The sequence below is a fragment of the Prionailurus viverrinus genome, unplaced genomic scaffold (assembly GCF_022837055.1).
Source record: "Prionailurus viverrinus isolate Anna unplaced genomic scaffold, UM_Priviv_1.0 scaffold_53, whole genome shotgun sequence".
In the NCBI taxonomy this organism is placed as follows: Eukaryota; Metazoa; Chordata; class Mammalia; order Carnivora; family Felidae; genus Prionailurus; species Prionailurus viverrinus.
The window spans coordinates 1,753,482-1,766,744 of NW_025927616.1; the positions used below are offsets into that span (position 1 = coordinate 1,753,482).

Here is a 13,263-nt window from a genome sequence, read left to right on the forward strand (position 1 = left end):
TCCTGTAAAGTGGCCTTTCGTGTCTGACTTCCCTCCCTGAGATGTTTTCACCCCTCTGTGGCATGTGGCACTACTTTGTTCCTTTTCACCGTCAAATGCTATCCCATCGTATGGACATACCACACGTTGATTATCCATTCATCATCAATGGACGTTCGGGCTGTTTCCACTTTTTGACTATTGAGGATAATGCTGCCATGGACGTCTGCGTGCTAATTTCTCCGTGGACCCACCTTTTCATTTCTCTGCGGTCTACAGCTAGTAGAGTAACTGCTGGGTCAACAGCAACTCTACGTTTAACCTCTTAAGGAACTGCCAAGCTGTTTTCTAAAGCGGCTGTGCCATTCTTTTTCTTTTGGAATGTTTGTTTATTTTTGAGAGAGAGAAAACCCGCGTGCACGGGAGCAGGGAAGGGGCAGAGAGAGGGGGACACAGGATCTGAAACAGGATCTGCACTGACAGCACAGAGCCCAACACGGGCCTCGAACCCACGAGCCACGGGATCATGGACGGAGCTGAGGTGGGACAGCGCCGAGCTCCCCAGGCGCCCGCCGAGCTCCCCAGGTGCCCACGGCAGCTGTAACCATTCTTAACGCCAGTTTAAGAGACATCAGGCTTTCAAAGAAGGGATTCACTCTCATCAAGTCCATTTTGTGCGCCAAGTGCTACGCCTGGGTTTTATAGAATTTCTGATTTGGTTTTCCCAGTAGTTCTCTAATGCAAAAAGTATCTCCGTTTTCAAAACAAATTCAAATCTCAGACCATAACCGACTCAAACATCAACTACTTAGTAAATGACAAAATAGAAGCCAAACTCAGGCTGACTTCAAAGCCGGTCCCCTTCACCCTCCGCCAAGCAACCGGTATGCTTAGATGCATGCACACTGCTTCACACCAAAATGATTCTTTGGAAAAGCTATTTGTTAATTAAATTCATTAGAATCATTCTAAAACAGAAGCTTCACAATGGAAAGAAATTTCTAGAAAATATGAGCTCTCTTGTTGCACAACTCACTGTTTACTTTCTTTAGCAAATAACATTTGTATGCAGTATTACTGAAAACAAAACCTATCTATATATTGCCTAAACATTATACAGATCAGCTTCTTCTGCCAAAGTTCTATGAATGGCAAAAAAATCTGGGTATCTTCCACCGTGGACTGAACTGTGCCCCCAACATTCACAAGTTGAAGCCCTAACCCCTAATACGATTATATTCGGAGATAGGGCTTTTAGGAGGTAATGAAGATTACATGAGGTCATAAGTTTCTGTGGTTTAAGCCACCCAGTCTACAGTATTTGGTTATGGCGGCCTGAGCTGAGTAACACATCGTCCTTCATGAGTATCAGAAACTATCCAATTATTAGCATTTTAAGCAGTGGTAAGAATCAAAACAAAGGAGGCACTAAGTGGAAGTAAGTTAAACCCACACACATGCAAAAGCTTTCTGCTAAAACAGTATTTACAAGTCCCATGATTGAAGAGACTGTAAAACAGAATGATGGCCCTTCTATTAATTCAGGATGCAACAAGGTAGTCCAGGATCATGGTATCCTCCAGAGGGCTCTGGAGTTAAGCAAACCCCAGTCTCACTCTTTTTGGCCATTTCTTAGCTTTCCGTTTGAATAAGAAACAAACTCTACACCTATTCCTGTGCTCCAGATGCTGGCATTTGTTTGAATTAAATTAACATTTATTACATGCCAAATACTATGATACACCCTTTCGTACCCAGAACATCTTAAAGAACATTATAGGTGCTCCCAAAACGGTGGTTGCTATTACCAGTGAACGGATCCTGGAAAGGAACACCCTAGTCAAAGCCAAACATTTACATGAACACCCACTATTTGCCAAATATTTTACCAATACCATAAACATAAAAATGCAAACCCTGCAGGGGTGCCTGGGTGGCTCGGCTGGTTAAGCATCCGACTTGGGCTCAGGGCACTATCTCCGTCGGTGAGGTCAAGCCCCACGTCAGGCTCTGCACTGCACCACCAGTGCGGAGTGGAGCCTGCTCGGGATTCTCTACCCCCCCCCCACGCCCCGCCCCTCTCTGCCCCTCTGCCACTCAAGTGTACTCTCTCTCTCTCAAAATAAATAAATAAGCTTTTTTTTTTAAAAAAAAAAAAAATGCAATCCCTGCCTTCAAGGAGCTTACAATGAAAAGAGACAGATAGATTCAGATATTTATAAAACAACACAGTAAAACGCAAAAGCAAAAAAATATACAGAGCATATGGGAACACAGGGGAGTGCCAGAAAACTTCATAAGCCCTTATTTGGAGAAACATCTATTGAGGTACAGCTCAACTCAGACTCCTTTAACTTTTACGTATACTCAGTCTCATCCATCAATTGGGGGGAGGGAGGGTTAAGTCGACACAGGAAGTGTTTAAGTCCCCTCTTCCTCCCCCACAACCGCATAAAAACTGAAATCACATTTTCCCAAATCCTTCTTTCGCCGGCGATAAAGACTGGGTGTTTTGTAAGTTACACAATTACCCTAGATTGAAGCTGCGAGTAGGGTAAAAGTAACCAAAACCATCAGTCCGGTATGTGATTCCTTCTACACCAGCCAAATGGGGTCTGCCTCGTTCCTCTGGGGGAAAGTCACACATCCAGCAAGTACGGTGTAAATGAAGCGCAACGACAACAGAGACGCCAGTCTGTGCATCCTTTCATGGGTATCTCACTTGTCACCTGACACGACAATCCTGTGAAATAAAAGGATACCTCCATTTTTACCCGTCTGCTCAGTTAATGAGAAAATCCCGAATCTTCTGAGCCTTGATTGTACATTCTAAAATGCATCTTGAGCGTATCGTTACCATAAATGAAGGTAACAAAATCCTAACAAGTATTTCGAAGACTCTAAACATCCACATAGGAAGGAAACGTCAAAGATCAATCTCCTCACTTAGGAAGTAAGAAGGCTGGACTAGATCAGACGAGAAGGACCATTCCAGGAAACACCCCCACTGCCACACTCTGGGCGGCCACACGCGGGTCCCAAACAAACACCACTCATGCACGCTTTCCCACCAAGCCCAGAAATGCATTTAGGTGTGAGTCAACAAGGCAGCCACCAGCAGTTGGGAGCAGATAAGCAAAATGTAACCTACTTACCATCCTTGAACTAGAAAAGGCCCAGAAAGGTAAAGCAAACTGCCCGAAAGTTTAACATAACTAGTCTAAAACAGAGCTGAGCCGGGAAACAAGAGCAGGAATAGAACTGTATGCTGCTTTATAAAGCATACAAAACATCTTCTCTGCCCTTATCATTTGACTCTCACTACCCAGGCAATAACTGTCCCTGTTTTTACATATTTTTAAATGCCGATCAGTGAAATAACGTGATTAGCTCAAGGGTATCCAGCTAGTAAGTGGCTTTGACGAACCCTCATAACTCTACCACACCTTTTCTTTTTAATACGAAAGTCGCCCGGGGGGGGGCGCCTGGCTGGCTCAGTGGGTTGAGCGACTGACTTCCACTCAGGTCATGACCTCACGGTTCCTGGGTTCAAGCCCCTCGTTGGGCTCTGTGCTGACAGCTCAGAGCCTGGAGCCTGCTTCGGATTCTGTGTCTCCCTCTCTCTCTGCCCCTCCCCTGCTCATGCTCTGTCTCTCACTCTCAAAAATAAATAAACATTAAAAAAAAAAAAAAAAAAGTCACCCGGTAGAGAGTGTAAGTATGGACGATTTACACGTAATAAGGACCTAAGAACGTCTGAGCTCTTAGCCACTAGTCTACACGCAATTATGTTATATCAGACAAGCTCCTCTTTCCATCAGAAAAGAGCTTGAGGAAGTAACCAACTAGGTTAAAAAAAAAAAAAGTCACTTAAAAGGCCTACACTAGGTTAAAATTACATATAGACACAGCTGCCTCAAACATAAATCCTCTTCCACTTCTAAAACATTACACAAATGAAAAATAATAGAACCAAAAAGTTGCACGTTACCCTAATAAAACTACCAGTTTTCTGGGTCTCCACCTTTTTTCACCGTCTCGAGTAAGAAACACACTTTCTCGTTTTGTAAATGATCCTCTTTAAATGAAGTATTAACACGTAATTCCACATACAGCCTTTGACACGTGTAGCATGCCTTTAAGATGGTCTCAAGAATGGACAGCATCACTCGGTTCCCTCCAGCCTGGGAATATTACACGCAGCGAGCCTGCTATTCCTGAAATTGAAGTCATCTGAGAGATCTTATCATAAATACTTAAATGGCAACATATTCATCATATCCTCTCTTCGGAACTCTGACCAACTGAAATGGAAATTCCTGCCCATGCATTCCTATTTCTGGATGGACTTTAAAACATCAGAACTACTCCTTAATATAAAGACTCAATTTAATACTACAACGCGTATGTCCCACAGCACTTAAAAGCATCATTGAGATGAAGTCAAATGTTCATATAACCTGAAAAGCCCTTTCTTAAGCACCAAAATATCCCAAAGCCTTTTGCAACTGGCACAAGGACCTTTTATTCCCATACCAAACCAGCCTACTTTTATAGGGATCTGTGGAAATGTGTCCACCTGAGTTGTACGAACCACCTACCAAACCATCTAATGCCTACCAAGTGAAAAGCTGATCCTCTTTTGTGCTCTTAAATTATTCAAAACGAGCCTACAAAGAATGGCCGTGGACTACCTGGACGAGCCTTTCAGACCGCTGCACCAGCTTGTTTTTGTGCTACTGGAAAGTATTCATGGGATTCCTTCCTCTCCAAATTTAGAAAGGAACAGAGCAGGAAGCATAGAAATTACAAATCATTCTTCCTTAGAAAAGGAACTTTTAGGGGAAGACATAATTTACCTGTGACAGGCTGACAACTATACAGGATAGTGATCAAACTTCACTGAATACCCAGAACTACTTTTTAAAATTTTTTTTTGGTTCATCACCTCTAAATCAAACAACTTTATAATCATTTTATTTTAAAACACCCCAGTTTCACTGTTCTACATTTCTCAATGTTGATATAAATTTACCCAAAATTTGGGGGAAAAAAAAAAAAAACTTGTAACTTCCGGTCTGCAAGACTCCTACAGCATTAAATCTTTGAAAAAAATATCAACAATCGTATGAGAAGATATAAGGTTACCCATGTTTTATTACAGTTCCTGCGTTTTCAAGGACATCAGTACGTGGAGGAAAAAAAACCATGCTCAAAACCCACGGTTCAAGTTTCTCAAGCCATATTTTACAAAGATGATGTTTTTGGTTTGCATGCCATAATTACATTTTAAACTGATCCTTCCCGTTTGAAAATAAGTTGTGTGAAATGACTAAGGAAAAGGGATCTCTTAGAGGCACAGCACTAAACACATTTTTAAGGCCAGGAAGATCAAGGTTTGAAACTTGGAATCAGAGAAAACAGAACTCAAATTCTCAGTAAGCTACAGTAAAAAAAAAATACAGCTATGTCACACGAGAATGTATTAAAAAAAAGGGGGGGGGGGGAATGTTCAACCTTGATGGAATAAAAAGAAGGAAAACTAGCGTTGGAAATGGAAACTACTTAAATTGAGGCAGAATCCCCATGACATGACATTTTCTCGCCCAAGCGAAGGAATCCGCAGATTCGATCGCCGAAATCTCGCATCGCCTTCGGAAGGTCTGGGCAGCCGCGGGCCGTTAATCTTTAACACAAAGGAGCGAGCGCGGCGAAGGCGCCGCGAGACCACCGCCCCCCGAGGCCGGCGCCCGGCGCCCCCGGGACCCCCGGAGGCGGGACCCCCGCGGGCGGGCTTGCGCGGACCCCGGGGCGCCTCGCGGCCGCCCCCACGCGCGGGGAGAGACCGCCGCAGCGCCGGGCCCGCCGAGGCCGCCACGCTTCCCGACGGCACCCCGGGGCCGCGCTCGGCGGCGGGGGAGGCGCCCACGGGCAGAGGCCAGCGCGCCCCCCCACACCCACGCGGGCCCGCGCCCCCCGCCCCGCCGCCTCCCGGTCACCTTCGGGCGCCCCGCGGGCCCCCGCGCCCGCACGCTTGGGGCTCCCAAACTTTTCTGCCCCCCCCCCCCACCCGCCCACCCCCGTTACAGCCGGGCTCTCGGGACGAAGGCGCACGACTCCTCACCTCCGCCCGGAACAATGCCCGTCTCCCGGCAACGCGCACGCCGGGGCCTGCGGCCCCCTCCCCATCCCCACCCCCGGGCCGGGCCGGGCCGGGCGCGCGGGCGGGGGAGGGAAGCGGCCGAGCAGGGCCTCGGGGACGGCGGGCGGAGCCGGGCGGCGGCGGGTGCGGAGCGAGGCCCGAGGGACAAAGGGACGGAGGCGCCGAGGCCGGGCGGCGCCCGCCGGGGGTTGGGGTTGGGGTTGGGGGTGGGGTGGGGGGGGACTCCGCGGGGTCGCGGCGCCCGCCGCACAATGGCCCGCCGCCCCCGCCCGCGCCCTCACCTCATGGTGCCGGCGGCCGGGGACGCGGGGGGCGCGAGCCGGGCCTCTCCTCCGGGGGCGGGGACGCGGCTGGCGGCCGGCGCTACACCATGTCCCCGCGCGAAGCGGCGGCGCCGGCCGGACGCGGGAGACGCGGCGGGGGCCGCGAGGCTGCGAGCGCGGGGGCCGAGGCTGCGCGTCGTCCCGCTGCGGGAGCGCCCGGCCGCCCTGGGAGGGGAGCCCGCCGCCGCCGCCGCCGGGCCGAGTGCAGGCGGCGCCGCAGCCGCGGAGGAGAGCCGCGAGCGCCGCGCGGGGCCGGGGAGGCGGGGCGCGCGGCCGAGGAGCACGCAGGCGCCGCCCTCGCTCCCTCCCCGCCCCCTCCCGCCCCTCCCCCTCCCCCCCGGCGCGGGGGCGGGGCGGGGCGGGGGGCGCGCGGCGAGGGGCGGGGCGGGGAGGGAGCGCCCCCGCGCCGGCCGCCCGGGCCCGCTGCCCTGCGGAGCGGGCTCGGCGGGGGCCCCTTTGTGGCCTCTCGCCCGCCGCCCGCGCTGCCCCCGGGCCTTCCCCGGCTGCCGGGCTGCGGGGGCCTTGCGGGGGGGGCGGGTGGCTAGCGGGTCCTCGGTGGGGGGGGGTGGCTAGCGGGACTGCGGGAGGCAGGGGGGCTGCCTGGCGTGCGGGGGCGGGAGCAGCGGAGGCCTGCGGGGGACAGCCGGGGGCTGCGGGGCAGTGGTGCTGCGGCGGACAGCGGGGCCTGCGGGGCCTGCGGGGGCGGCAGCTGGGGGCTTCGAGGCCTGCGAGGAGGAGCGGGCGTTGGGGGGGACAGCGGGGACCTGGGGGGGCTGCGGGGGTCGGGGGGACAGCGTGGGTGGGGGGGATTGCGGGCTCTCCAGCCGGCTCCTGGGAGGGGGTGGGGCGCCTAAATGGGCCGCGAGGCGCCGCACCAGCCGGGAGACACGGGAGACACGCGCACTGGGGGCGGGCATGACCTCATCGGCTGGCTCACGCGGGGGGGAGGGGGGAGGACGCGGGCCGGGGGGCGAACCCGCGACAGTTGCAAAGGCTTGCGCGGGTCTTCCCTGCTCTCCAAGTCACCCGCTTTGAGCTGTCGAGTGGGGCGCCGTGGAAATCCACGGGGGCGGGGGGGTGGGGATCGTCCTCCAGCGAGGCAGAATTTATGGTGTGGGAGGTTGTCGGCCCCCAAAGCAAATCCGGGAATCCAGTAAGAATTCAGACTGGACAAATGGCAGGCGTCCTGCAGTCGCCAGGAGGAGGAGGAGGAGGGTGGGTCTCCTCTGGGGTAGGTGGCCCGGAGGAAAAGGTCTGCTGCTGCTGCGGGCTCCCCGGCGGCCTGCGCGGGTCCGTCCAAGATGGAGGCCCAGGCAGGGCCCCAGGAAGCCGTTCAAAAGTTTGGATGGTTTATTTTAAGACGGAGGTACAATTCCAACTGTAGTTATGCCACTGGAGACCGTTTACACTTGCAAAGGAAACGTGAGCAGGCGACAGGCATGCTTGGTCAATGCCTGGCTTGTCTGGGATGGAACCGCGCGGCCCAGTTTTCACTATAAAAAGCATCCTGGTTTCAGACTCGACGCTGAGTTATTTTCTTTTCGGAACCCGCAGCCTCCAACCAACAGTGACCTGCAGCTATGGCACAGGACCAGGGTGGCCTCAGGTGGCGGAAAGCACAGTGCCTCTGCTTTAACGTGGTGTTCTTGAAGAACGCTAATTTCCGCCCACACACCTAATTACAGCTTACCGCCACACAGCGTCTTATTCAGGGACCTCCGAGCGCTGGGAGAGAACACCCTCGCCAGTCAACTGTCCTTGTTGCCACATTACGGGCAGAGACAGGGAGGTGAAGAGCTCAAGAACTGGACGAGTTAGTTCAACGGGCACCGTTAAGAATGATAGCTACCAACTGTGAAGGTCATCGTCTCCGCATCAGTACCGCGGTGGTTTCCATCATGAAGACAGGGGCCCTTCCAATATTACCCTCCCAATTAGCCAAAGACCATTTGCTGCCGAGGCTTTTTTTTCTTGGAAAAGTAATAATAAGACGTGCTGAAGTATGTTGGGGAAGTATTAATAAGACACGTTCGACCACAGAGAATTTGCACCACTTTGCCTGAGTCCATTCAAGAGCTTGTGTTTCAGGGAAAACTCTCAGGAAGGGCCAAAAGGGGTGGAGATTTTGCTGTAATGACTCAAACCACCTCCTGTCAGAGAGAGAGGCAAGGATAAAGATGCCTTACAGATGACTCCATAACTTACTTCTCGTTTGTGAAATTTAATCCATGCCGCACTCAGTAAGCGATCTGTCCCATCTCTATCCTGACGGCAAACATTCCAACGGTACGGGCACCGAATTAGGCAATCCGGGTGGAAAAGCCTCCTCTTATTTCCTGTGTTTATTAAAAATGTACCAGCCAAGAATCTTGGCCGCCTACGGCCATTTTCATCCTCTCGCATGGCAGCCCGCCAGTCGGTCATACCATTGCCTTTGGATTTAGATATGGCAACGGGTGGCCTGACCTCCAAAGGTCATTCTGTGGAAAGGCAATTTGTTGTCTCCGGGACAAAAATGTTATTGCTTCTCGTGCATATTTGGTTTAACAAAGAGGGCCGAGAGGAACTGGAGCTAGGAAATCACAGACTAGTTCTGGCCACAGAGGAAACTTTGTGGAACATGCCACCCTATAGAATTAAAGAATTTTAGGGGCGCCTGGGTGGCTCAGTCGGTTGAGCGTCCGACTTCAGCTCAGGTCATGATCTCACAGTCTGTGGCTTCGAGCCCCGCGTCAGGCTCCGGGCTGACAGCTCAGAGCCAGGAGCCTGCTTCGTGTTCTGTATCTCTCTCTCTCTCTCTCTCTCTCTCTCTCTCTCCACCCCTCCCCCACTCTCTCTCTCTCTCTCTCTCTCTCTCTCTCTCTCTTAAACAAAATTTAGAAAAATATTCTTTCTAAAAAAAGAATTTTAGAGATGGAAAGAATCTTAAGTCCACCCCACTCATTTTTTTCCAAAAGGGAAAGTGAGACCCAGAGAAGTTAAGTAAATTGCCCGCCGTCACACAGCCCCTCTGTGGTCGGACTTGAACCCAAGATTAACAGTTACCGGTGTACTGCTCCTTCCGACACATCACACTACCTTCCTGTGGCAAGAGAAACAGCGGCGTGAGGCGGTCAGAGTTAAAGCTGATTCGCTTCTCGTGGACCCTGCTTAACAATTAGACTCTGTTGGCTCGGCCGGATGGAGAAAATGGTCTGAACTCTCCCAAGTGTTGTCCAGCCGGAAGCCCAAGGCCTGGCCCTTCTGTGGGCATCCAGATGTTAGAAAGGCAGGAAGGTCTGCCTGCTCTAATCTAAGATGAAAAGGAGACTAGTCATCAAAAGACACAGGCTTTCTCCTTAATACTAAGTGTATGAACGTCCACCTCCCTCCCTAGAGCAAGACCCCAGCGGCAATCTAGAACAGCCAGCGGAATAGACCTGCCCCGAGCCCCAGGCGTCCACAGCCTTAAGGCTGGTCTACACCTCTGTTAGCAGGGTGCACCCAGGCGGAAGATGAAACAGAAAATATGCTTCTGTCGAAGAGGACTTTGCTTTGGGAGTGTTGTCAGTCTGGCTCCGAGGGTTCTCTCGGAACATGCCGTGTTTAAATTCGTCTGATACATCAGTGTGGGTTTGCCCTCCATTTATGGGCATGACTAATGCGGTTCAGCAGTCAGGCAAACAGCGCGAGAGATTGCAGGCACGGTCTCCCCAGCGCCCCAGAAAAGGGCTCTCCCCTGAAAAATTAGAGGAGTCGCTTAGGGACGGGACGGGTGAGGAAGAGAAGGTAGTCTCCAGTGGGTCGTGATGGTACCCTTTCTACTCCTCTGTATCGGTATTTTTTTCTTTTGTGGCAGTTCACAGCAGAATTTTTGTTTATCTCTCCAAGAATGGAAAAAAGAAATAATGTAGAACATGATATTCCAGTAGGACTCAAGATATTTTTCTTACTCATCTTTCAGCTCTAGCCGCCCATATATAATCTGGGTCCTAAAATATTATCAGGAGACATAGACGCGAGGGGAAAGTATTTGCCTCTGACATTTGCTTTTTTTTTTTTTTTTTTCCTCTCCCATGTGTCATTTTCTCCCTTCCAAATTAGGACTTATTCAGTTAATTTCATTTCCTCTTCCCAGAGTCTCTTTTCACAGCGCTGCACCGTGTGAACTTGACAGAAGATTGTTAAAGCCCGAACGGGAACGTTGCGGTAACATTAATTGGGAGAGACCGTATTCTATAAAACGCAATGCTACATCATTTCCACAAAATTCAGCCCCGGCCGCTAATTTAAAGAGTACGGCAGGTGGGCTCAGTTCTAGATAACAATAAAATCATGGTGCTTTACAGATGGGATTTAAAAGAAGCACCACCACAATCTAAAATTCTGAGCTCTTAGGTCTCGCAGAATCTGCCAGTGGCTTGGGAAGAAAAGCTAGCGGTTTCCGTTCTTCTTGCCCTGATTTCCTCGTCCCGTGTACTGTAACGTAACCAAACTTGAGAATACCGGACAATCACCTTAGGGACCGTGACGATCAGGTGACAGCTCACCTTGGAATCTCTCCTCAAAGGAGATCAGGAGGAAAGTTAATAAAGAAAAGATTCGTTTCTGCCTAATCGCAGTAGAGAAGCAAGGTATTACCACTAGCATGTATCCTGACGAAGCTGTCGGGAATTAATTCACACTGCATCACCCCACGTGGTTTGGGGCTCCCCTCCCACATCCAGGTCGTTTCAAAGTCCATTAAAAATCCTGATTATCCTTCTCGTTGAAACCGTTGCCCAGCACGGTGATCCGGCCAAATCCTGGTTTGAGAAACTATCTTTGCATCTTGATTTTTCTTAAGTTTAAAGTCCAAACCCAGTCTCTGGTCAAGGCTTGCTACAGCGGGAAGAAAGGTTTAACCTTCACACATGTAGTGCCTTTGGTGTCAAATGATGAGATCAAATGGCGTTGTCCCATCAGTTCCACACAAGAAGGGTGGAGTTTGTACAGTCCTTGAGAAGGTAGCCGGGGGTTCAATACTTCTAGTAAAGGAGTTGAACTGCAGATCAAAAGGTAAGGAAATGAAGAGCAGAAAGAACCTCTCCTTCTCCTGTCTCTGCACTAACAATACCTGCTTTAGGTGGAAGCCGATACGGATAGGCTCTACGTTTGAGAAAAGTAATGTTCTGGAGCCACAGGAATGTGGGGGCGGAGCGTGGCTGTGATTGGCCCACGATGTTATCTGCCAACCTGCCAGGCGTTTATGTACCTCGGTTCATCCGACATGCCTGGCCTGGGAGGTGGGTCCCCTGAGGGTCACCCTCACAGCTCCCCAAAGTGAAGCACAGGGAGGTTAGGAGGCTGGCCCCAAGCCACCCAAGCAGTAGAAGAGAAAGCCGGAAAGGCCGGTTCCGCGGGCCACGCTCTTAAGCTCCGCCCCCGATGGCCTCTTCGATTTCACTTCCTCGATTAAAGACAGAAAAAGAGAAAAGGGCTCAACGTCCACTTAGGAAATGGGACGCACATTTCAAAACAAAACAAAACACTCACAAGTCACTTACCTCTTCCTTTCTGCCCCAGGGAGTCCGCCCGGTAAATCCTGGGGCTCAGGCCACCCGGTCATAAATAACCACCACCTGCCCCCCCCCCCCCCCCCCCACACACACACAGGCAGAGATTTGTATTCTGAGCCTGAGCCCGAGTACCCAGGCTTGTACCTCGCACAGTGTAGGGACCCAAAAAATGAGCTCAAAGAGTCTCCAATGAGACACCACTAATAATGTCTGTTTGTTTGTTTTCCAGAATAATAACGCGACTGAGAGTTTCTTTGCTTATTTTTCCAGAATAGTAAGGCTACTGAGAAGTGACCCCTCCGCCACACCTTCACCTCAGGTATCCCAGGCTCACGAGGAGCAGAGCAATGGGTTCTTGAACCAACTCAGTGAACCCAGAGCTCGTGTAGAAACGCTTGGAGTGTGTTGGCTGACATTTTTGGTGGGATACAGGGCAATCGACAACGAGGCCAAGCCCAGGTGTGTTTTTAAAGGGATCTCCAGAAGGATCTGCCTTCTCTTTCTTATTAATCTTCCAGTCAGTATCAGGGAGGCGAGATGGGGGAGGTGCCACACCCCCTGGGTGACCCCACGCTGCCTGGAACTTTGGTTGTCTGCAGAGCAGTCGGGCATAAAGTCTCAGTCTAATAGGAGACTTAAAATCTCTGTAAAGGACTCGTCTATTTTTCTTCCTTTATCTTTTCGGGAGAGACTTTTTTAGGCCTGAAGGACTCACTAAAAATATATCACCAATGCACGTGGTTATAATATGTCAGGGAAAGGCCTTGAATGGAAGCCTACTTACTATCTTAGCCTCTCGTCCGTGCTTTCTTGTCTAACCCAGGTGGCATTTCAGATCTGTCAAGCATCTCGTCGTTCATGTTTCCTTAAATAGCTCCCGTTTTGTGTGTTTTTTGCAGTGTTGCCCTCACTGAGCGTCTAACTGAAGTTGAGTTTACTCAGCGTCTCTCACTTGCAAATAATATTCCCCTTCAAAAGCTCACAGTCTGGGGGCGCCTGGGGGGCTCAGTCGGTTCAGCGTCCGACTTCGGCTCAGGTCATGATCTCGAGATTTGTAGGTTTGAGCCCCGCGTCGGGCTCTGGGCTGACAGCGCAGAGCCTGGAGCCTGCTTCGGATTCGGTGTCTCCCTCTCTCTCTGCCCCACCCCGGCTCATGCTCTGTCTCTGTCTCTCTGTCTCTCTGTCTCTCTCAAAAATAAACATAAAAAAAATTCAAAAGCTCACAGTCTGGTCTTTTCCTTCTTATTTTTTACTTTATTTT

General features: G+C 51.0%; 1 protein-coding gene and 1 long non-coding RNA gene across 9 annotated transcripts in view; one reads left to right on the forward strand and one right to left on the reverse strand.

The window, feature by feature from the left end:
• Nucleotides 1–6,683, reverse strand: part of ENAH (ENAH actin regulator) — a 137,425-nt gene extending 130,742 nt beyond the window's left edge. For 6 of the 7 annotated variants that reach the window (XM_047848122.1, XM_047848121.1, XM_047848116.1 and 3 more), the window contains exon 1: nucleotides 6,104–6,197. In XM_047848122.1, the coding sequence (XP_047704078.1) occupies nucleotides 6,104–6,168 (65 nt within the window). In that variant the 5' untranslated portion in view covers nucleotides 6,169–6,197. Of the gene's footprint in view, nucleotides 1–6,103; nucleotides 6,198–6,423 lie in introns of those variants that run through there. The other variant, XM_047848117.1, reaches the window with a different exon arrangement.
• Nucleotides 6,684–10,476: 3,793 nt separating this feature from the next.
• LOC125159635 (uncharacterized) lies at nucleotides 10,477–13,014 on the forward strand. Of its 2 annotated transcripts, none has more exons than XR_007149856.1 (3): nucleotides 10,477–10,749; nucleotides 12,273–12,461; nucleotides 12,902–13,014. It is a non-coding gene; the product is annotated as an uncharacterized LOC125159635 (long non-coding RNA). The 2 variants fall into 2 exon arrangements; XR_007149855.1 differs by lacking the exon at nucleotides 10,477–10,749 and adding an exon at nucleotides 11,614–11,729.
• Nucleotides 13,015–13,263: the final 249 nt, after the last annotated feature.